A 17,976-nucleotide genomic window follows, 5' to 3' on the forward strand; every position below is an offset into this window, starting at 1 on the left:
CTCCTCCTCCTCCTCCTCTGTGCCCGAGCCTCGCTCACCTCCGTACCTCCATCCTCTCCTCTGGAGGCACACTACTTCTATCCATCAACTCATCCAGCTCCCTGAAAAACACTAGAGTTGCTACCACAGACCAGTAGGAAAGTGACAAAAAATGAATCAGCAAGCATTCTCGAGTCGTTTCCCAAGCAAAAATGTTGAGCATATTATGATTCTAGGTTTTTAAATGTGAGAATGAACTGCTTGTTTTGTCTTATGTTGTGTAAAACTGAATATATTGGGATTTTAACTGCTGTTTGGACAAAAAAAGGAACATTTAATGATGCCACATTAAGGTCAAGGAAATTGTGATGGTTAATTTAAGATGAGTAACAAGATTTCCACAGCGAAAGCCTGTTTTGAGATAAAACATTTGCGTCATTAAAAAGATCAATCAATAACTCAATAAAATAGTAGTATTATACAGTGATAAAGTATCAGCCACTTATAGAAGAGAAATTTAAAGAGAAATCATGTAACTTCTGGTGAATAGCAGCCATTGTAACCAAGAGTTAGTTTGTTGATTTTATGACTCCCTCTCTCTGAAATAAACATCTATCTAAAGTTTGCAAGGGTAGCAAAGTTTTTTTTCAAATTGTTATTATTGTTCATGAATATAAGTATTGATGTGAAGGACAAATAAGTTATTTTTCCCTGAAAAGTAAAAAGTGAATGAGCAAGAAGTTAAGATCCAACATAAAGGCTGCACAGAAGCAGCAGCAGCATCAGAAATCAGTTGGCAGTTCGCTTTGTGATTTTGCTGATGTTTATCAGTGAACTTTTCCTTTTTTTTATTTGAATCAATTTGTTTCCCCTCAGCCCAAAGATGACTCACAACCTCAGTTAACTGGCTGCATGTCAGCAAGTGGAGCATGTCATTACAGGCTTTGCATGATATTTTGTGTTTCATAACAATTTCTGACTGACAAAACAATCCCAATTTATTTACTGCAGCTTTCAGCAGTATAACATGGGGCCCAGATTTTGACTCTAGAATTGAATCAGTCCTTGGAAATGGGTTGTTTGAAATAATTCTTAAATTGGATTAGATCACATAATCCAGTTTCGGTTTCCAGTATGTGTTGTTGGAAACTTTTTAGGATTGGAAAACATTTGACCCAAACATATCCAGGTTGAATTTCAGGAACAAAATGCAATAAAACTTCTAAATTGGTCAAATATATATGAATTTATTTATCTTTTGCACTATATTTTTAAGTAGACATTAGGCTACCTAGTTATGTAGCTCCAGTCTTCTTTTGTTTTTTCCTCAGTAAAAAAGAGACATAAATATTAAAATTAATTAAAAAACATAAAAAAAGGTAGTTTTTTTCCCCCGCTAACATGGTATCCGTCTCATAAATCCCATATTGATTGGAATCTAGACTAAATGAATAAGATTAATTATTAATTAAATCTATTATAAGATAGATAAACCTCAGCCTTACTGTGAACTACATCTATCTATAAAAGCAAGAAGCGTCTATGTTGTGTGTGTGTGTGTGTGTGTGTGTGTGTGTGTGTGTGTGTGTGTATGTGTCTACGGCATATCTCGCTGACCGTTAGTCAGACTGACCTAAGATTTGTGAAGCCAGCACTTGTTGAACATGCATTTCTCTTTGAAAGCCTGAGGAAAATGGGTCATTCAAGACACTGTTCAGAAGAATAGCGTACTTTGATTAAAAAGTTGGTTGGAGAGGGGAAAACTTATAAAGAGATGCAAACAATTATAGGCTGTTCAGCTAAAATGATCTCCAATGCTTTAAAATGGAGAGCAAAACCAGAGACACGTGGCAGAAAACGGAAGACAACCGTCAAAATGGATGGAAGAATAACCAGAATGGCAAAGGCTCAGCCAATGATCAGCTCCAGGATGATCAAAGATAGTCTGGAGTTACCTGTAAGTGCTGTGACAGTTAGAAGACGTCTGTGTGAAGCTAATCTATTTACAAGAATCCCCCGCAAAGTCCCTCTGTTAAAAAAAAAGGCATTTGCAGAAGAGGTTACAATTTGCCAAAGAACACATCAACTGGCCTAAAGAGAAACGGAGGAACATTTTGTGGACTGATGAGAGTAAAATTGTTCTTCTTGGGTCCAAGGGCCGCAGACAGTTTGTGAGATGAGCCCCAAACTCTGAATTCAAGCCTCAGTACACAGTGAGGACAGTGAAGCATGGTGGTGCAGCATCATGATATGGGCATGTTTCTCCTACTATGGTGTTGGGCCTATTTATCACATACCAGGGATCATGGATCAGTTTGCATATGTCAAAATACTTGAAGAGGTCATGTTGCCTTATGCTGAAGAGGACATGCCCTTGAAATGGGTGTTTCAACAAGACAATGAGCCCAAACACACTAGTAAACCAGCAAAATGTTGGTTCCAAACCAACAACATTGATGTTATGGAGTGGCCAGCCCAATCCCCAGACCTTAATCCAGTTGAGAATTTGTGGGATGACATCAAAAATGCTGTTTCTGAAGCAAAACCAAGAAATGTAATTAGAGATAATGTTGTTAGAGAATCTTGTAGTGGAATAACAGCTGAAAGGTGCCACAAGTTTGTTGACTCCATGCCACACAGATGTGAAGCAGTTATAAAAAAAACTGTGGTCATACAACTAAATATTAGTTTAGTGATCACAGGATTACTAAATCCTAGAAACAAAAAAGTTTGTACAAAATAGTTTTGAGTTTATAAAGTCAACGGCAGACACTGCTATATTTTTTAACACAACCCTTTCAACTAATTGCCCAATTGCACAGCCTTAAGAGCGTGCATATCACGAATGCTGGGTCTTGTTGGCTTTCTGAGAATCTACTGCACCTACTGGTACCTTGTCTGCCATGTAGCAATAAAAAATATACTAAAAACCTGGATTCATCAGGTTAGTCACATTGGACTGCTATTACTTTGAACACGACTGTACTTCCTACGGGCACTGCATTAGTTGGATTTTTTTAAAAAGCATCTATTCAGAGTAAAATTCTTTTGTTATCTCTCTATTTTAGAGATTTTTAGTGGTTCTAGACTGTTACTCCGATACTCATTCATATATCTCAGTAAACTTGCTTCTTATAAACATTTGTGTTAAGAACCAGCCACACAAACATCCTTATAAATCACTTTTCTTTATTTAAATCAGCGTTAGGCAGTTATGCTATGAACAACACAGGAAAATAAAAACAAAAACAGTGACAAAAGAAAGACATTAAAACATGAGAGATCCAGTTAACATTAACTGCACTTGGCACTGGATAGACGTTCATGGAAAGAGGAAGAAGAAAAAAAAATATACACATTTCTCAAAAGTAGAAGTGCCTCCAGTAATCATTGAGTCAAACCGTTGGGAGTGAAACACTGGAGAACTTCAATATGGTCTCAACAGTATTTCAACGTCGATAAAATACCGTTTTATTCCCCCCCCCCAGTTTTGCGATTCAAATCTCATCGTTCAACCTGCGACTGCCTCTGTGCTGCGGTGGATCTGAAGGAATACGACGGGTGAGGTGCTATGGCGGCGTCACAGTCTGTAATATTGCTACAACTGCTCACACCCGCTCATTCAGCTCCAGATTTTCACCGAGGGAGGAGGCAGAGGCGAGGCGGTCAGATGAGGAACAAATAATATTCAATATCACCACCCACAAACCCCAAAAGTACCATCACACACCCGTTGTCAAGCTCAGGGGCTTTCCTTTGTGTACTTATCCCTTTATAAATCAACCCTTAATTCTTCATAAAAACGTGGAGGAACTTCTGTTACCACAATACACTCCATTTACAATGGTAGTAGTGCACAGCAACAAATTAAGTCAATGAAAAACAAAAGAAATTAAAGATATAAGTCCAACAAAAAAAGGAAAAGCACAAAGTATTCCCTCTCCCAGAAAAGAAAAGTCATGATATCATTTATAAAAAACCGACATAAAAATGTGATCAGTTCTCGCTCACCTGGAACAGATGCTGAAAGCGGCCCGTGGCTGTTTGTGGAGGACCCTGATTGTGATATTACAGACGCTTTACAGAAACTTTGCATCAATTTATCCCCTCCGGAGGTTTTAATCAAGGGAGGGAACTAGACTTTCTGAAACTCTCGCTGCAGTGGCTGGTGGGTTTACCTGCCAAGTTTAACTCACAACACATTTTGAGTAGAGTTTACATTAATAACCCTCTCCACCAGACTGCAAAATACACCTGCAAGGCAACATTAACCCTTTCAATTTGTAGTTTAAGTAAAGGAGGAGCTTCAGTGTGAATCTGCAAAGATAGGAATCGGTTCTTGTGGGCTTGCGAGGAAAAAGTGAGAGCCAATCCCAAACCAGGAGAGAAGAGAGGCGGAGGAGAGAGAGGAAGGGGGGGGGGGGGTGACGGCTCGATTCCCTCTGATGTTTGAGGAGTATCAAGAGCCGAAAGAGAGAAGAAGGATAAATAGATATATACTCTGCGATGTGGGCGAGGGGGAGATGTGTGCATGTCATGTATGTGTATGTGTGTTTGTATATGTGTGTGTGTGGTCTGTCCGTCCAGTGCTTTATCTGACGGTGACGCCGAGTTTTTCCAGCACGCGGACTCCCTTCTCCTGGTACTCCTCCCGGGTCAGCCAGAAGTTGTCCTTGTCCTTCATGATGTCGGCCAGCACGGCTCCGCCCAGGAACACCATGTGCTTTCGCCTGGGAGGATCCTCGATCCGGATCTTAAATTTCTGCAACATAAGGTGACACGGGAATGTTAAAGATGGCCGTGTACAACACAGAACTGTCTTGCCGTCTAAGTGAGTGTCCTAATGTTTTGATTTACAAATATAAATATTTTAATATTTTTCTAATGAGTGTGAACTTTATTTGGCACAGTTTCAGTCTGATAACATGGACATTTGTATCAAAATTCAATCCAGAGGCCTAAATACAATCAGTTTTCAGTAGGATTCATCAAGACTTTGAAAAAAATAAATTCAAGACTTTTTAAAATCCACATAAAAAGCAATATAATGGAAGATGCAAAACCAGTCAGAAAAGGTGGCCTAGAATTATTCATTATATCCTATTTTTTCCCAGTAGATTCAAACAGTTTAAACAATAATTTTAAACAACAGTTTTTGCTTATTACTTTCAACAGTAATGATTAAAAAAAAATATTCTTCCTATCCAACTCGCAGAAGTAGCAGGTCTGACAGACCAACTGAAACTCCAGAAAATAAAGATTAAACATCCATGCATGAACAATCGATACAATCCCACTTATAATTTGTCAGTGCATAACATATCCCAACAACCTGCAGTCAATAACAACCTCTTATAACGAACATTACTGCCTTAAACAGGCAAGATTTTTTTTTTAATCTCTGAAAATTACATTTAAGACCTGCAGAGACACTGCTAGAGTTTGAACATTCAAATCAAAACTGCTGCCACGGCAAACATGAGAACAGCTAGTTTCAGTTCCCAAGGCAGCTTGATTTTCACCCGCGTCAATTCATTATAATTAATCAATAAAACAGCTAAAGTAACACCTACGACTCTGAGAACTTAAAGGAGGCATCGTAACTGATGTTTTTCGCCACACTGAGGCTCAAAAACCAGTTAATGCAATATTTACGAAATAATTATCAACTTATAAAGTTGAAAAGGTGCAGGTGTTGACAAACAGTTGCCAAATTAAAACATTTAGCAGGTACAGGGCAATAATGGCATTTATTTGTAGCCTTGTTTTCACTACAAGTGACATTTTACATTACACTTATTCTTTGAAAAACAAAGAGTCAAATTAATATTAGTTACTGCAGCTTTAAAGTGACAATACACTCAAGACCAGCTCAAAAAGGTTTTAAGACAGGAGAAGCATCAAAACATCAATACAAACATTTCAAACTGCTCTGGCCACATAACCCGCTCCTCTGCTCTGTGTCTGTACACTCAGTATGTTCCAAACACTCATATTTTCACCAAATAGGGTGAAAGACATAGCTTCTGTTTGGTGCTCACGTGGCTAAGCTGTCTAAACGAAGTTGCAAGCAACAAACAAACAGCTAAAAGGTGCAAGCTACAAATGAGGCGGTGTATTTAGACACATTTTAAGTGTTTGGAAGATCAGACGGAGCATATTTAATAGCAGAGGACTGGAATATGCAACAGTGTTTTTATGGATGTTTTTGATTACCATTTCCCCCCACTGTGAAACCTTGTTGGAATCCATTGTGACCAACATGAAATCAAGCTGAACTCAAAGAGTAAACCGCATCTTCTTTCAAATATTTAGTAAAAAATACTCTATCTAAAAAAAAAAGTAACAGATTGCAAACATTTGAGCTACTTTTTAGGAAAGATATGTGAAAAAACACTATCACTACATACAGACTTCCATTCCAAAAGGAGATAAACAGTCAAAGAAAACCAAAGCTGGCTGCAGTTGTGGGCAGGAAAGTAAAGCACATAATGACTTGCTTTTAAACGTATGAGTCATCTGGAGACTTTTGTTTACAAAATAGTTCTGAGTAAAATCATCAGTGTCTTTGGGATACTGAAGTGGAAATGTAATGTAGGGATATTTTTTCCAAAACAAATATTTATCATTGGGAAATGAACCCCACATAGGTTGTTATAAAATTGCTCAGTTTAAGTTAAATTAATGTCTGTTAACCTCGACTGCCCCCTGGTGGTGGTCTATGTAACCTGCAACAATCCGAGACAAAACATTAAGCTTAACTTTGCTCCTAAAACCTTGCAGATGTGTTCACAGACAGACACGGGTCACATAGTATCTGGATATAATTCAAGATGTTTCATTCATTCTACCGTGAACTCTCGGTGTGTGGGATTTAACCTCATCAGGACAAAGGAGATACTGTCAGGTGTCCGTCACCGTTTACACATTAAAATGACTCAAATATGTTCCCTGTGGTAGCTGCAGCTTTTTGGCACTTTCCTGCTCTCTCACATGTGGGAAACCCCGCCCAGGCCAACTAAAACAAACCCAGAGAATCAGCTGGAAATACTAATTCACACTAACTGAGAGGCCTGGTGCAGTAGAGAAAGACTTCTCATCTGAGTGTTCAATGACACACTTTTTAAACTGGTAGCTGTGCGATTTAAACTAATCAAGTTCTAATTTGAGCGAAAATGAATGCGGGTATGACGTGTTTTCACAGTTGTACTGTAAACCACAGCCAAACTGAGTCCTTCCGTAATGCTCTTCACAGAATAATTATAAATGGAGGTGTTAAGGGGTTGATATCTCACCGAAAGCTTGTCCACGTCTCCCTTGAGCACACGCTCCAGGTACAGCTGTTTGAGTTCCCTCTCCAGCCGAGACGGCAGGCCCGGGTACATGGTGGATCCTCCTGATAACACAATGTGTTTGTAGAACTCAGGCCTGGTAACGGGGAGACAGAGAGTGGGTGAGAGCAGGAACAGACCCAACAACATGCAGACAAGAAGAGAAGAAGTAATGTTGCAAAATTACTTCTCCACAGGCAGATTTTCCCATTTTAAAAGGGGACTTTCTGCCGTATGTTTATCAGAGTTTCATAATATATCCGGCCAAAGTGACAAATAATACAGTAAACATGTGTAAAAGATAGTAGAATACAGAAAATATTTATAATCATGTGTGTTTTTTTTCCAAAAATAATAAAACAACTGTGACAGTGAAACAAAATAGTTTTAAACAGTACTTTTTTTTAACAGGGTTGAGGTAATGGTAAGTGTGTGGTAAGTGCTTTTCTTGCAAATCTGCCATTGCACAAAAAATTAAAAAAATGCATCAAATCAGTGTTTTTGCTAATCATTGACATATCCCAGACTGAAAGAAAACAACATTAAAATAAAATTTCCCCTCGCATTTCGTACAGAAAATAATTCAATTTTTATGTTTTTTCCCCCATGAAAACATCAGTGGCATTATGTAATATGTATGTGGCATTTAAAAGGTTAAAATCCTAAAGAAATAAATAAAATAATAACATTTGATAGGTATGATAAAAAATTGAGGTTAAAATATTAAATTCAGCAAAACTGGAAAATATTATGAAAAAATATGTTTATGGCAGTTTTTGGATGCAGACATTTTTTCCTCTGAGGACACCAGAACGACTTTTCACTCCAGAAAATTTCCTTTAAGACACTGCAGATTAAGGTCCCTTGGTGAATTAAGGTGAAATCTATAAAACACATCATTCACCTCCAGGAGTAAGAATAAATAATGGTGTATTGGGTTTCCAAGCATATATTTTCTTGGATATTTCCACTGTTTTACATCCCCGAAGATCTATTTTACATACTTTCCATACAGAACTCTGCTTTGGAAGAAATATTTAGTTTGATATCTAAAACCCTCTATTGCTTCAGTGGGAGCTCTGCTGGGCTGACACAACCATTTTGCAAATCTCCGTCTCTGTGCGTGCTGCGTCTTGTTAATTTAATTTATTAATATGTACTGGAGCAAAACCACTTTTCAATATATATTAATGTATCTTTATCAGCATTCACTGGCCTCACCTGGTGTCTATATCGGCTGCCTGGATGGTGTTGAAGAGGAGCTCGGCCACTCCGACACCCTCCACGTTGATGAGGTGGGGCTGGAACAGAGCCTCGGGGGCCTCAAACCGCTCTCCTCCCACCTTGATCACACGACCATCTGGCAGCTGGAGATGTGTGGGAGGGATGAGATGAAAAGAGACGGGAAAAAAAGGAAAATATGACACCACTGAAGAGGTAGGATTTAATGTATGACTCAACAGAGAGTCATAAATCCTGAATGTAAGAATTAAGATTGATACTGTTTAATGGTCATTTGTGATGTATCAAAGGAAACTTCTCAATATGTGCTGCAGTTTGAAAATAAAACCCTCCTGATAATATGGTGCAGCAAGTTACAACAGAGAGTGAAGGCTCTGAACTGAGTAGAGTGAATGTGTGTGTGACTATAAAAAGGCTTCATTCAGCCGAGGGCAGTGGGAGGAAGCGGAGCCCAGCCAACGCCGCAAAGTGGCTGCACAGGAAATGATGTAACGCACAGTTCAGGGCCCTTCGGCCACAGTTACATTGCCCTCCTTGTTTCGGCACACTCATGCACACAAAACGGTACTTACACATACATGTTCACACACCTACACACACGCACTCGCCTACACTAACCCAAACACACACGGTCAGTGAACTCTGAGACACAACATGTGCTCGGTAAGGCGTGCAGTAACGCAGACTTCAGGACCTGCGTTTAGATTCTGTGGTTCCCTCTGCAGGGAAAAGGGCCTTGGAAAGAAAAGCAAGCCTGCTGGAGGAGCCCTGCACCCCCATATGTTTGAGTCCCAGAGAAAACAGTTAGTCAGCAGCACTGCCCTGTCCTGAAGCAGCCAACAGAACCAACAACGGGCATGTGGTAGTCCACTTAGCTCAGTGCAGAAACAGATTTAGTTACCCCATTAGTTTTGATTACTTCAAAGTACTGCTACTTTTGAATAACATGGGATTCTTTCTACAATGCTATTTTGAGCAGAAATGTGAAACTTGTGTGCAGGAAAATAGCTCATTTTAGATTAAAAAGTAATAAAAAAAAATCATAGAGGACTGGAAATGTGCTGCTGTAAGTAGAAATGGGCAATCTATAAAAACAGCTGCTTAGTGTTTCAAACAAAATATAGATGTCTACATTTTGTGAGAAAATGCAATGTTTTTTTGGCAGTTTTGAGCACATTTGTATCCCAAAAATGCTATTTACCATCTTTATCCTCATATTCAGTCTACCAGTGTCATGAATGATTTTCCTAACCTCATTTCTCTAATTTAGTTATTTCCTTTATTTGATTAAAAGATGAGTTCTTTTTACTGTTATTATATGGCATATTCATTAGATTAGGTGACAGCAGGAAACATGGGGACAGTGAGCATACCACAATGTCAAGTTGGAGTTTATCAAAACTGCAAAAGTAATCCTCTGGATCCTCTCTTTTGAGGTCATGTTGTGCCATCTATTAGTTTCTTTTTCTTTTTTTATTTAATTCCTTTTCCTCCCTGTGATGCCAGCTGAGTGAATAGTGCACACAACGCCCATGTGAGGGCAGCAACTCGTTTTTAAGTCTGGCTTCACACTGGCTACTGTGTCTGCACACCTGATGAAATAACAACCACAACCACCACCTCATTAGATAATTATTAGCTCAGGAGCAGTTTAACGGCTCTGTAAAATGATCCTTACAAACAGGTTGAAAAAGCCACATCCTAAACTTCCTCTGTAGGTATTAATAGAGTGACTGCAGCAAAAACCTGTGCACTGATGCCGTGCATGTGGCTGTTACAATAATGAATATAAATTTAAGTAGATTCCTCAGTGTTTTTTAGTGATAAAAATGAACACTTGAGTATTTACCGTGTATGATTCCACCAGCACGGTGGTCTCCAGCGCCAGCTTCTGCTCCTGCTCGATGTTGTAGCCCACGTAGCACAGCTTCTCCTTCATCATGCGCACCGTCTCAAAGTCTGCAGAGTGGTTGAAGGCGTAACCCCTCAACAACAACAACTGCACCCAGAGAAGGTGAAGGATAATGAGGTAGAAGAGGCAAAAAGAAGATGAGAAAGGTCAGAAAACATAATTCTTTTGCATTACTTACTGAGGTTAGATCTTTATTACTAAATTTTAGCAGATGGTCCAGTTCTTAAGGAGCAACAAGACTCAACTTTTTTGATTGATTGTTGCCCATTTAAAGAGACTGAATACACCTGTGTCTGTTTTGATAGATATGTTGCATGAAAATATGAATTAAACACCCTCATTTGCCAGCAGTATATGTATAATAATGTTACTGCTGTACATTATGCAGTTACTACGCAGAATCTACCATCTGAAGATTACGCCACATGATTTTTTAAGTCAAGCACATTTGTACAGTTTATTCTTTATTAACAAACCTGTTTGCACAACTACTTCTTGTTTTGTTCTTCGTTACTCTGACTAGAGAGACTGTAATGAGTGATTGGATACCTTGATGAGGTAGCGGGTGATGTCCCTGCCTGCGATGTCCAGGCGTCTTGTCAGATGGGGCAGGCTGAAGCCCTCATACACCGGACAGATGTGTGTCACACCATCACCCGAGTCCACCACAACACCGGTCAGAAGGCCTAAAACACACACACAAAACAGTTAATAATCTATAAATCTAACCAGTTGGCCGTGTTTGTGTCCGAATTGTAGTCAGTGTGTGCTTTGGGCTACTGATTGTTAGTGCTGTTAGGTTGGTAAACACACAGAACCTGCAAAGATAACACATCTAACGTAACAATTAGCTGCTAATAACATCTCAGTCTGTGATAAACTCAGACAAAATAGTGGATCCGTACACAGACAATTCAGGGCTGTGTGTTTGAAACAGACTGATCTTAGATGCAAATAGATTCAGAGTTAATCTGATCCTGCTCGAAGCCCCACACAGGTGCGGTGTAACCCATCCGAACACTTCAGATAATGTCAGGATATCGTGGCTGGCGCTGGAACAGTGTGAAGAGATGTTCATGTGACTGTCTAGACTTTCTGGCACAAAGAACAACATATCTGGTATCCATGTAGTCTCATAAAACAAATCTTTGCACAAACTATTTAACAAAGGTGTGGTAGTTAAATACTGCCACACAGGAGTATTCCCGCAATGACAATGAAAAGCCTTGTGTCTCTGAGCTGCAGAACTACTAATCATTTACCAGCTATAACACAGATATAACTCTGGTGACAGGGGAAATCTGATTTGTGGGTGAGATGTTTGTTAAAAAATAGAACACCTGCAAGATCTCTGCGATATGAAAACTAATTAAACTTTTAGCTAAAGCATGCGTGTCTTCTTACCTTGGGCGTACAGTGTCAACACAGCTTGAATAGCAATGTAGACTCCTCCAAACTGGTAGGTCTCAAACATCACCTGCAGGAGGAGCCAGAAAACAGACAGTAAGTACCTTTGTTTGTAGATAATAACAAATAATTAATGGCACAGTTTGCTGTGATTCATAATAATAAATCACTTTTTTTATCTGGTAATAATGGATTGTCTGTAAAAGCAAGCCATGTGGATTGCAAAACGACCATAGAATCCTTTTTCATTCAGATATCTTGATTTTCCAGAAATAAATGTCAACATGCCTCAATGATTTTTTCTCGGTTCTTGGTGGGGTTCATGGGTGGCTCGGTCAGCAAGATCTTGCAGTTACGGGAGTCGATGTTGAGCTTCTCTGGGCCGAAGGTGTAGTCCCACAGGTGTTTCATGTCATCCCAGTTCCTGACGATGCCGTTCTCCATGGGGTAGTTGACTTCCAGCATGGAGCGCAGCTCGCTGGCCTCGTCCCCCACCATCAGATCCTGGAGGGAGAACAACACAGATAAATATTCATAATCCTCTGCAGTGTAGCCCTACACTTTCGAAACCCTGTTTGGATAATTTAGATTGACTAGGAGGAGGAATGAGCACCAAGTATAGGTTTAGGGCAATAAAATCAGTAATTCAACTTATCCCCTTGGCCTGCTGGTCTCATAAAGTCAGAAACTGGATCATCAAGCCGAGTCATCTGTCAGATGACGGCAGCTGCATTTATATCCTCACCCAAAATAGCCTTTTGCTTTAGAACTCAGTTACCCAGCATGCACAACAAGCCATTATTTTCCATGCATCTACACCTGGAAACACTTCTCATTCCCTCTAGCTACAGTAAACCACTTGTTTTAGCACCATTCAACTAGCTGCATGCAAGGCAGCCTGGCAATGTAAACAACTGCTGGGTTAGAGCTCAGTGTTAGCCACACAGTCAAGCATCTCACGTTCCACTTGGAGACATCAAAAGCCGACTGAAGGCAGCCATTTTATGGGTTCATCCTGTGTGCTTTGGCATTAACAAAGTACCAGTCACAGGCATTGCCTCCATGTGGTTTCAATTAAAAAAAAAGGAAAAAGAAAAACAGATGTGCTTCCGTCTTAGACTTTCAGCTGTCTGCCATGCACACTCGAGTGCGGACACATCCTTTGCACTTGTAAAGGTGAAACCCTGGAAAATGCTTCGATCTGGACGTTCCTTAAATAGGAGGTTTGCTACACCAGTGTGAGGTAAATAGATCGGGGATGCATACAGGTGCACAACATTTATCATTGAACACCAAGCGTTCAGGCTGCTGCTGACATTTTTATATCTCTTTAGCTGAAAACTGTTGTGGTTATTTCAGTCCTTTAATAGCAGCAGGATCGAGGGGGGGCGTAGCTGTCAGGATGCGCCAGCACATCAGAGACTCTGAAAATGGAATCGGTCCAAAATCTGTTTTAGCACTCCATCGATAACAGCTGGCCTTTGATTCATCACAGCCATTCCTGCAACACTTTCAGACTGGAGAGAGGAGTGCATTAACATGAGGGCTGTATATCTATTTGACTCTCTGCCACTAATTTGGTCAACACTCAAACTCAACGAGTTGGGATGTAGAAAAGAGGATCAAGGTGTGAGTAAAAAAACAAAAGGAAGGCACTGAAGAAAAAGAAAAAGAAAAAAGAGTTTAATTGTGTTGAGATCAAAACATAACACAACTCTCCGGAGCAGGCAAGAACAGGAGGCACACACCAACCTGAACTTACCATCTTCTGGGCATTCTACTTCATCGTGGGGCAACAAAACATAGAGGAAGAGGAAGGTAGATATAAAAAATGAATAAACAAAAGAATCGTAAAGAACAGGAGAAAGATAGAGGCAGAATTCATGCTAAATTAATGGGAGACTGACAAACATTAAGACCTCTTCTGCTTAATCAAATGTCTTAAATATTCAAATTACACACCTACTCAAAGATTAGGGTTGATTCTGTATTAGAGAACTGAATGGCACTCTTGCTGGAGTTCATCTATATGACAGAGATCTTTTAGACTGGATTTAGACAATCTGTGGCTTTGAAATCCTGCTTGTAATGCATGCGATTTCATGTCTTGCTTCTTCACTCGCTTTTTGCTTGCAGATTAGATTTTTGTCTCATCAGTGGTTTCCTGACCAGATTCGCCTCTGAAATCAAGACTCTGGTCAAATTTAACAATCATTCCAGTAACATCGTGTGGAAAAGTTCCTACCTTGATCTCAATGTTTCCAACTTTGGCTGTCGAGCGAATGATCGGCCTCCCAACAAGCGCAGGGAAGATGTGCTCTGGGAAGTTGGAGCCTGCATAGCCGCACTTGACAAACTAAAAGAGAGAGACGATAAAAACAAGCACACACAGGAAGTGATGTTAGGAAATACATACATGTTCTGATTATATAAACTGTGTCATCCTGCTGATAACAGTGAGCTTTATTAGCATTTAGACAGAGATAAAAATGTAAACGCCATCATTGCCAGAAAAATAATGTCTGTGTGAATGAGTATGGACATCAGGGCCACCACCACCTGCTTTGTCCTCCAGCACAATGGCAAAAACCTCATATGCATTTAATGTTTTTTTAAGTTGATCTACAGCTTTTAATCACACAAATAACTGTGTAACTTTGGTTATTTCAATAATAAAAGACATTAAAATGTTTGTAAGATTAACAGGGGAGGTGACCCAATTCTGTCTACAATTTAATTCATGTCAGCTGCTGTTTGATTAATTATCTTACAGAACCAGTTCAACTTCTAAGTTGTGAGAGTAAGACTGTAAAATTTACAAGTAAACCCAACAACTCAGAGTTGCCACTTTGTTTTGCAGCTGCATGTTCTTGGCAGAGGTACTAAGCATAGTACAACTGTCAGATTTTACAGCAGACTATGATGTGAAATGATGCCGTAGGGCTGCAAAATTTTGAAAGAAATCATCTAGTTGCAATTATTTTAACTAATATTGCAATACTGCACAAGTCCATATTGTGATTTCAATAATTTGTGGATCAACTTTGCAGCCCTAATGCGAAACAGCATGCATCAGGGCTCTGAAAATCTGTTCATGACTTATGTGGCTGTGGTTTAGACTTTTCTCACTTCCTCTTGACTCCTCACTTCAACTCTGACACAGGGCAGGTTTTTTTAGTTTGGCTATGCATAATGCTCTTGAAAAAGTCACATCTCAAAAAAGCCTTATTAGTCAGTAACATGCTGAGGCAACATCCTCTTTGACTGCTGACAAGGTTTAGAAAGGAAGTCCCTACGAATCCGGAAGAGGCAGTAATACCTGAAGGTGACAGTTTATGCCAAAATCAATACATATAGGACACATATTTTCCTCTTACATGTAGTGCTATTTATTAATCTTGATTGTTTTGGAGTGAGTTGATCACAAGATGTTGTGCGGGCAGTTTCATGTAAGAATTCTGCTAGAAAGAAAGTAGTTCCTGCATGAAACTGCTCACAACAAGGGCTGTCAATTTTCTTGAGTAACTAGGTCACGCTTTCTGGAAAATTCAGGAAAAGTAAACATTGCTGCTTTGTTTGTCAAATGTATTTTTTCGGTGCTTGAGCAACACAAGCCGAGTCATATGGTTCCATTATATTGGAAAGAAGAAAGACATAGAGCAACTCGCACCAAAAGAATCTAAATAGAAAGCACTACATGTAAAAGGAAAAATATCGTCACACTGTTAAAATAATTAAGTCATTTTTTGTCAAAAATTTTTTTTTGCCTAAATCATCTCCTCATGATGCCGGCCACCTATGGTAAAATCGCCTACATCCTCAGTTGATCAGATAATGTGATTTTACCCCTTTAAGATAATGGCCTACGTCAAGTGTGTGACTTAAGCAGATTTATTATGCCTAAGTCAAAATAAAATGTGACTTAGGCAATTTTTTAAACATGCTTTTGTGACATAAGCAAGATATGGTAACATTTTATTTTGATACTTGTCATGCCATGTTTCTGACAGGCTTGTGTGACTCTTATGCAGACACCTTCAAAATAAAGTGTTACCATATCTTGCTTAAGTCACAAAGGAATGTTCAAAAAAAAATACCTAAGTCGTTTATTTCTCTTAAGTCATCATTTACACACAGTGTTATTACTATGCCAATAGCCATCATTTGTTAAATCCTTCTTGAGTGAAATGATCATTAATGTCATGTGTTACACTTTTGGTGAAGTTTTTTCTTTTGGGGCGATTATTTTAACAGGGTGACGATATGTATGTTTGATCATTGGGCGAACTGTCCGTTAACCTAAGCTCAGCAAAGTTTATGCTGGATACAGTAGAAACTGCTCACTCTGTCAACAAACCACAGCAGCTTGAAAATCCCCTTAATCTCTACAACCCCAATCATGTAATAAACCTGCCAGCTAAGGTTCTGACAAAAGAGCCACAAAAATACCACATATATGAGCTGCTGGTTACTTCGTCCTCTATGACTAGTCTAGTTACATAACGTTAACTATAATTTCATAACGTATCTGTAAAACCGACAAAGCCCTGGTCTTTCCAGCAAAATAATTGCAAATGTGATTAAGTACGAATGCATGTGGAAAAAATAAAGTTTGTGGTCAGAATCGAGAGGCCCAGAGAGAAGACTACCCGTAAGTTAGGTGACATTTCTATCGGGAAGCGGAACAGGAAAACATAAAGGTGGTTCCTCTTAAACCTGACTCGGCCTAGCTAACGTTACACATCAGCTAGCTGACAAAACATCTCGCTACTGCCATTAGTTATCAAAACCAAATGTGCAACATAAATGATAAATCTGCAAATCCCGCATAATTTGCTGAACAAACCACTGAACTGCCCGCCGCAGCTGCCAGGCAGAATAAAGCAGACAGCCAGCTGTTAAATGCTACCAGTACATTAGCAGCTAGCTCGCCAACTTAGCTTTGCAACCGTTGGTAGCAAATTAGCAGTTACTAGTCCGCTTTAATTTGGCGGTTTATACCGGTGTGAGGGGTATAACACGATGTATGTATTGAGCTTTTATCCATGCACATACACCCACTCTGTGTGCCGTTTCCGTGTCGGGTCTGGATGAATGAAAATGAGCAGGCTAACAGACTAGCTAGCTACCCACCCAGTTAACGTTAGCAGCTAGCTTGGCCGCTGACAGCCCCACTTCCTGTTTCAGCTAAACCTTCGACATAAACGGCTCCGTTTACAGCGAGGCACGGGTCGCTTCACGGTGAGGCAAAGCAGCAAACTTACCCCGGTCCCATTATCACAGACCACCACTTTCCTTCCCTGGCTGTCCATTATGTAAAAGCCCAGTTGCCGCTGAACCTCCCTCAACTTTCTTCGGCAAGCCGGAAGGAAGACACACCACCCCGGCCGAGAGGAGGAAGGGAAGGGTGCTCATCCGGTGTGTAGCGGAGACGTTCAGACGGCAGCCAGCCCCTCCAAAATCGTCACCCTGTTTAAATAATCGCCTAACTCATTTTTTTTTTCAAGTTTTGCAGGAAACACAAAAACTTCACCTTCAAGTAATTTTGTGTCTTTTTTTTGTCATTTTGTTTCTGTTGTGTCTTTTTTGTCATTTTGTGTCTGTTGTTGTGTCTTTTTTAATTATTTAGTGTCCTTTTTTGGTCATTCTGTGTGTTTTTGGTCATTTTGTGTCTTCTGTGTTTTTTGTCATTCTGTCTTTTCATTTTATGTCTTTTTTTAAGTCATTTTGTGTCTTTTTTTAGTCATTTTGTGTGTTTTTTTTCGGTCACTTTGTGTCTTTTTTAGACCGTTAGTCCAACATAAAATGTGATTTTTACTTTCAAAACATGCTCAATTAAAAAATGTAAATGTTGCAAATGTGAACAAAGGTTGCAAATATAACATAAAAGAGGATTACATCCAGTTCTATCATTTTATACAAAATATATTTGACCTTGTCTCCAGTTTTACATATATATCGTCATCAAACTGAAACTGGCCTCATTGAGTTTACAGCCAGAACTTTAGAGGTAAATGTACAGTAGGGCTCCATGCTGCTTTGTTTTTACATACAGTCTATGGTTTTTACATCTGGATGTGGTGAAGAAGTCATTTTTGGCGCTTT

General features: G+C 39.5%; 1 protein-coding gene across 1 annotated transcript; it reads right to left on the reverse strand.

The window, feature by feature from the left end:
* Positions 1 to 3,148: 3,148 nt before the first annotated feature.
* LOC131993177 (actin-related protein 2-A-like) lies at positions 3,149 to 17,290 on the reverse strand. The gene is made up of 9 exons (XM_059358963.1): positions 17,136 to 17,290; positions 14,117 to 14,227; positions 12,160 to 12,375; positions 11,869 to 11,941; positions 11,014 to 11,150; positions 10,402 to 10,551; positions 8,532 to 8,677; positions 7,275 to 7,407; positions 3,149 to 4,741 (listed from the first exon to the last, which is right to left on the reverse strand). Exons 1-9 carry the CDS (start codon positions 17,181 to 17,183, stop codon positions 4,571 to 4,573), a joined length of 1,185 nt encoding a protein of 394 aa, XP_059214946.1. The 5' UTR covers positions 17,184 to 17,290; the 3' UTR covers positions 3,149 to 4,570.
* Between the last annotated feature and the right edge of the window lie 686 nt (positions 17,291 to 17,976).

Source organism: Centropristis striata, chromosome 20 (assembly GCF_030273125.1).
Source record: "Centropristis striata isolate RG_2023a ecotype Rhode Island chromosome 20, C.striata_1.0, whole genome shotgun sequence".
NCBI classification, from domain to species: Eukaryota; Metazoa; Chordata; class Actinopteri; order Perciformes; family Serranidae; genus Centropristis; species Centropristis striata.

What these genes read in the sequence shown, in the direction of transcription:
- LOC131993177 (XM_059358963.1), bottom strand. Translation starts at nt 17,183, where the DNA reads ATGGACAGCCAGGGAAGGAAAGTGGTGGTCTGTGATAATGGGACCGGG. An exon ending in TTGGAAACATTGAGATCAAG is followed by an intron (nt 12,376 to 14,116) that starts GTAGGAACTTTT and finishes TTCTCCCTCCAG; the next exon opens with GATCTGATGGTGGGGGACGA. An exon ending in TCACCCGCTACCTCATCAAG is followed by an intron (nt 10,552 to 11,013) that starts GTATCCAATCAC and finishes CTCTGGGTGCAG; the next exon opens with TTGTTGTTGTTGAGGGGTTA.